The 6,674-nt window shown below is 39.1% G+C and overlaps 1 protein-coding gene across 2 annotated transcripts; it reads left to right on the top strand.

Moving 5' to 3' along the window:
- Nucleotides 1–1,304: 1,304 nt before the first annotated feature.
- Nucleotides 1,305–2,882, top strand: LOC129777448 (lysosomal thioesterase PPT2 homolog). Of its 2 annotated transcripts, none has more exons than XM_055783715.1 (4): nucleotides 1,305–1,518; nucleotides 1,607–1,916; nucleotides 1,972–2,221; nucleotides 2,280–2,882. In XM_055783715.1, exons 2-4 carry the CDS (start codon nucleotides 1,782–1,784, stop codon nucleotides 2,750–2,752), a joined length of 858 nt encoding a protein of 285 aa, XP_055639690.1. In that variant the 5' UTR covers nucleotides 1,305–1,518; nucleotides 1,607–1,781; the 3' UTR covers nucleotides 2,753–2,882. The 2 variants fall into 2 exon arrangements, with proteins under 2 accessions (XP_055639690.1, XP_055639691.1); XM_055783716.1 differs by having other exon boundaries at nucleotides 1,318–1,394; nucleotides 1,826–1,916.
- Nucleotides 2,883–6,674: the final 3,792 nt, after the last annotated feature.

Raw genomic sequence — 6,674 nt, forward strand, 5'->3', positions numbered from 1 at the left:
ATTCATAACTTTCTTCGCGCGAAACCCGACTCCGACGTTCTTTTCGCTTCTCTCCATATTTTTTTAGTCCAACAAAGATGTAGGGGAAAAGGGTGGAATTTGGACCACCTAAGCAAATCGCTTAATATTTTCAAACCAATACGGTTTAAATCAAAAATGTCACATTGTATATTGAGCTACACTTGTTTTCTCTCAATCAATAATGTTTATTCATTATATCAAGCTTCAAACTACCAAATATATCATAAAATAAAAGAGATGATTTTTTCATCGAAAAAAACATGCTTATGTTTATGTAAAGTATTTTGGGATAATGTTACAACCAGTAACAGTGTTCTGGGATCGATACCAGGTGTCTTGGCCAGATTCCAGACCGGAAAAATTGGATTGAGACCATCTCGAATCCTGCATGGAATTTTTCACTGTTGTTCGAGCATTTTCAAACACTTTCGATGCTTGGTCAAAGAAAATCCGTTCTTGATGGCCTGCGTTGCTCTTTCAAGCTCCTCTTTCTTCCAACGTTGTCTGCCCATCCTCTTTTTGTAACTAAGCGGCATCTGGAATCAATTAGACCAAAGATAAACCTCAAATCTGTAGGACCAATTCACCCCACACAACATGCAACAATTAAAATGCAATTAATTTCGTTTATTGTTATCAAACTTACAGTTTCGCAGCATCAAATTGTTCCTCTTCTGTAGACGAACAGAACTTTACTGCACAATACACGAAAAGTTTGTTTAATCAGCGGGAAAAACCTTAAAACCACGATCGTAAAATTCACATTTTTTGACAATCAAAGTGCTTGATGTGTTCATGCTACCATTTCCTTTCCTGTCGAATTTTACCAAAATTTGTTTACGTTAGGTACAAATGGCTCAACAATAGAAGGAGATAACATTATAAAAAATCCATGTTGAGCCGTACTTTTTGAGATAATATGGCTGAAAGTGCATTTCATATGATTGTTTCACCTGGTATATATAGAGGCGCCTTGCCCTGATCCATAACCTCGTTCTTTGGTTTGATCTGACCGCACTGCTTCATTGTTTACATCTGTTAGCTCGACATTGAACGCACTCATTATGGATGTTCCAGTGAAGAAGTAAAAAGGGTAAGGGTGGGTTTAGACTAGTGATATATTCATGTGAAGAAATATGATGAGATTTATAGAAATCGCATCAACCGTTTACACTAGCGTGAACTTCTATAACGAATATATGCATATTTTCGGTGAATTTATTCACCTGAAGTAGAACTGCATCCAACTTCAGTGATTTCTCACCAGTGAGAAATTCACAAGCGTTTACATATGCTCAATTTATTCAAGTTATGTATACCTCGAATAAGTGTATCATATTTATTCTCACCCGTTTACACCTATTTTCACGTGAATAAATCCACCTATAGCTATAGATCTCCGTAATGTAAACCCGCCATAAAAAGTCTCAGAGTGAAAAGGTGAAAACAGTGTCCTTCGAAGTTCAAACATTAATTTTAGCAAATATCAGTAAAAAGGTAAATTAACAAATTTCAATACAGATAACATTTTTCAAAAAGCTTCAGTTTTCTAATTGGCTGTTTTATGTGTATAAATTGTTCATAGTTTCAAAAAGCAACATCGCAAAAACGTAAACTAATTGCTGCCGTGCGTTGGGATTGTTATTGGGAGTCAAAACAAAGAAACGACTTAGGAGCGAAAGTATTTACTTCCTGGTGACGCAGAACTATTAACGCAACTAAAATACTGTGATTCGGAACCGAAACATTAGCATGTAAGAATGGGAAAGCTCAGCGTGTGGTACGCATATCTAGTCGGCATAACTATAGCTGCCGCTTACAAGCCTGTGGTTATCATCCATGGAATCCTGACCGGGGCCGACAGTATGCTGGTGATCATGGAAGAAATCGAGAGGGTAAGTTGTAATTGAAGTCAATGACCGACAAATAATCGTGACCTAACCTTTGCAGCATCATCCTGGCACGATAATGTACAATACCGATCGCTTCGGTGGATGGTCAAGTTTGGAGAATGCGTGGCATCAAGTTTTTGAATTCAATGATGACTTGCAGCAGATTTGCAAAGACCATCCAGACGGGGTGATACTGCTGGGATACTCTCAAGGGGGATTACTGGCGCGGGCTGTACTGCAAACCTATCCCAATCACTGTGTGAAGAAGCTAATCTCACTAAGCTCTCCCCAAGCCGGACAGTATGGAAGTAAGTCAAAAAGTTCTAACTAGAGAAAACCTCCTAAACGATTATTTTCTGCTTGCAGCCGAATTCTTGCATCTCATCTTTCCCTCCCTTGTGGCCAGAACGGCATATCAGCTATTCTACACGTACGTGGGCCAACACACCTCGGTTGGAAACTACTGGAACGATCCCCACCAGCAGGATCTTTTCGAGCAGTTCAGCATTTTTCTGCCTTACGTGAACAACGATCTGCCATCCACGAATTCCACCGTGTTCCGGGAATCCTTGCTGAAACTGGATGAGCTGATTCTCATTGGTGGACCAGATGATGGGGTGATTACTCCCTGGGAGTCTAGTCATTTTGGGTATTACAATCGAACAGACGATGTGATTCCATGCAAACAGCGGAAAATATATCTCGAGGATCGCATTGGACTGAAAACGCTGGATGAGAGTGGTCGGCTGAAGCTGGTTACAATGGCCGGCGTGAGGCATACTGATTGGCACATGAATGTAAAAGTAATACGTAAAGTGGTGCTGCCCTATCTGGACTGAGGTAATGTGATAATAGTGATTAAGAATAAATGAGACAACCATGATTGATTATTGATGAATGATACGTAGAAAAAGCATTGCTCTCAGATGTGCTTATTTCTTGAATGAATAAATTTTTTGGTGCATTCAACTGCGTTGGAAGACATGATTACATCCGATTGTCCCCGAAAAAAAGATAGTGTGGTACTTGTTGTTTTAGACTCCCAACATGATTTTACAGATATTTACTTAATTCTCCAACATTTACTGTTCATAACATCACCGATTACATCCATATAGTAAACATGGAAAAGAAATAGATGTAAGTGTGATTCTCGCGGCCAAAAGGGCTAATTCAAACCCAGGAGCCATCCCATGTGTTTTTCGTGAAAAGGTTTTTGTTAGCAGTGGAATAAATGACGAATAGTTGAATGGCTGCTAGGTAAAACAAAAGCCGAATTCCCCGTGGACACAATGAGATTAGGGTCAATTGTAGCAGATTATGCGCAAAAATCGGATACCTGAACGTAAATGGGTCAATGTTTTTGAGCCACAAATCAGGAACTGACCAAAAAAATAAAGAAATATTGAAAAGCCTATTCACTCGGCCTGATTCTACGCGGCGTGTGAGGTGAGATGACAATTGTCACATCACCATCACGCAACTCTCCTCACTCTATTCCTACAGTCGTTTCGGATGCCGTGAGAGGTTCATTTGATGTATGTGAGAGGATGAACAGCAAGTGACAAGGCGTTCATTCTGCTGGTTGCCAAATCTGATCAGAGATGCCACATTCGCACATGTGTTCACGAATTTGCAGACATTTAACTTTTATCACAACCTTTTATTCCTGCTGCAGGCTATTTAAAATAGTGACAAAACATTATTGATTCCATATGATAAACGAAGCTGGTCAGTATGTCAGACATTAGCACATATTTACAAATATTTCAGATTTTTATCGCATATATTTGAGAAAAAACATCTGGCATCCCAGAATTTTATTTGTTTCGCTCAGAGAGGTCAGATATTTGTTTTGCTGCAGTCAGTACCGTATCTATAGATCTGATTTAACCTGGCCTGTTGTTAGTGTATCAGGACATTCTGCCGAATTTGCAGGTATTTGATTTAGATTTGGTGAAACAGTTGATTGCATCCTGTAAAGTTTAGCATTTTTGTTTGTTTTGGTCGTAGTTGCTGCTGCTCTCTGCACTCTCAGTGTTAAATTGTTGCTCTGGCTCCGGCTCGGGCATATACCACGGCTTCTGAAATGGATATGCAGTTCGGTGACGATGACTCGCGGATAGATAGATGAAACACAAGACCCATATGATAGATATATTTTAGAGAAAATAAATAGATTTCATGAAATGAAAATAATTTCGGTGTGCTTATTCGTCCAATTGAGGAATAACAGACTCACTACCGCTTTCACAAAAAAAAAAACAAACTACTTGCAATTTGTCTTTCGTACTGTGAAAATTGAAGATAAATTGAATTTATTGATACATATAATACCATTACTATCGATTCTATACGACCCAAAAAAACACTTATTATTCCTCTTCCTTTTTTCATTTGTTTTCATGCACTGTCGACACCTCAAGACATGTCGACGATTGTCACCTAGAAATCCCAGTTCATGTGACAATCGTCACGTATATTTGAGAGCGGGAATAAAGTGAGAGTTCATTCAAGTGAGATTTCTCACGGCATACGCCTGGTGGAATCGCGTGACATAAGTGACAATTGTCATCTCACCTCACACGCCACGCAGAATAAGGCCGACTATTTCACGGATTCGAATACATAACTTCAGGAGGTAATTGTAAAATTTACGTAACTTTATTTTGAAACTGAAAATGTGACATCCACAAAGGTGGATCGGTCGATTGAGTAGTAACCCGGAAAATGAAGATCAAGCATCACATGATGCATTTGATGCTTCGTGTAGTATTAGGCTGTCAAAAAAGTCCTGCGGTATTTTTTTTTGAATTTTCATTTGTTCATAAAATTAGTTACAATCATCTGTTTTAAGTCAAATATGCGCCGTTTTGTTCGATGACTTGTTCCCAACGAGATGCCAACTTCATAATACCCCTGTTATAGACGCTCGCTTCCTTATTGGCAAAAAACTCGGATAGCCAATTTTCACAGGCCTCTTTTGTGGCTAACTTCTGACTACCTAGCTCGTTCGCCATGGACAAAAACAGGTGGTAGTCACTTGGTGCAAGGTCCGGACTATACGGCGGATGCAAAAGAACCTCCCATCCGAGCTCCCGGAGCTTCTGGCGCGTCACCAAAGAAGTGTGTGGCCTGGCGTTGTCCTCATGGAAGACAATGCGGCCTCTGTCTGAATCAATCTTACTTGCGTGGATTTTTTTTTCTAATACTGATAAACATATGGATGAGAGCGTTCTTGCATTTATACTATTTATAATGATAGAATACATTTAGCACTTTTTATTCCAAGTTCTAATCGGCAAAAACATTGCTAATTTCGTTAAACAGTTTTCCTAATTCCAATAATTGTTATAACAATGAATTTTTTTTTCTCTATCCTTCATGTTTCTACTTTTAATTTTTCATTTCGATATTTTTCTTGGTGAAGTTTTCCGTATATCTTCCATATGACTGGTAGCTACGGCAGGTACAGCTGGCTTTGCAAGGCAGCGTTTATTCGAAGTTTTTGTAAATACGGATGAAATATTAGGCTGTCAAAAAAGTGCTGCGGTATTTCCGCGAGGTGTCGTTGTAAGCGCGTAGTTCTAGTTGTATTCATTGTATCGAGTCATACTATAGCTTGTTGGAAAGGTATTTTAGCTATAATATAGTCCTTGACAGTGTTTTGTTTGGTTAAGTCGTTCGTGAGTTATAGTGTCGCAAATATGGAGCAAAATAAAGAGAAAATCCGACATATTTTACAGTACTAAATGCATCTCAAACTGCCAATAAAATTTGTGCAGTTTATGGACCCGATACAGTTTCCATTTCCACCACACAACGATGGTTTCAACGTTTTCGTTCTGGTGTAGAGGTCGTCGAAGATGCGCCACGCTCCGGAAGGCCTGTCGTCGAAAATTGCGACAAAATCGCTGAATTAGCCGAGAAAGACCGGCATAGTAGCAGCCGTAGCATCGGCCAAGAGCTGGGGATAAGTCATCAAACCGTTATTAACCATTTGAAGAAGCTTGGATTCACAAAGAAGCTCGATGTATGGGTGCCACACACGTTGACGCAAAAAAACATCTTTGACCGTATCGACGCATGTGAATCGCTGCTGAATCGCAACAAATGGCTGCCACAATGGCGCTCATTCCTTCATCTACCTCCCTCACTCATCGCCCGAAAATCAATAATTTTGCGAAACGCACGCACGCTTCCCATCAAGTAATATCAACCAAACTCTAATCGATTACTCACAAGATATTAAATTTTCATAGGAAAAATTTTCGTAGGAAAACTCGAGCTAGTGCTCTGAAAGTTAAATTTTCATTTTTCAATTTTCGGAAATGGTTTTGTTTGTTTTGGTGAAAGCATCGTTATTTTTTCGACACTGATGCCAGACAACATCATCGAAACAGCTATCAAAACCACTCAATAAAATGTTATTCCTGAGTCATAGCGTCCCGTCCCATGTCATGAAAATCAATAGAAAAAAATTGTGTTGATATCAATACTATTATTATTTTTACGTTTAATGGGTCTATAATAAAAGTTTTAGCAACTTCTACATTGGTTAAGAAAATTGTATTGCAGAGCTCGGAACACTGGCACGGCTGCCTATGCTTTCAAAAACAGTAAACGGAAAAGTATTACATTCAATCAAAATGCCTCGCCCAACGGAAAGAAGGGTTAAGGCTCTCCGATCAACGATCAACGAAGGAACATATTAAGGAATTATCAACATCGAGTTACTATGCGGAAGAACTTGTTAATACC

This window comes from Toxorhynchites rutilus, chromosome 3, assembly GCF_029784135.1.
Source record: "Toxorhynchites rutilus septentrionalis strain SRP chromosome 3, ASM2978413v1, whole genome shotgun sequence".
In the NCBI taxonomy this organism is placed as follows: Eukaryota; Metazoa; Arthropoda; class Insecta; order Diptera; family Culicidae; genus Toxorhynchites; species Toxorhynchites rutilus.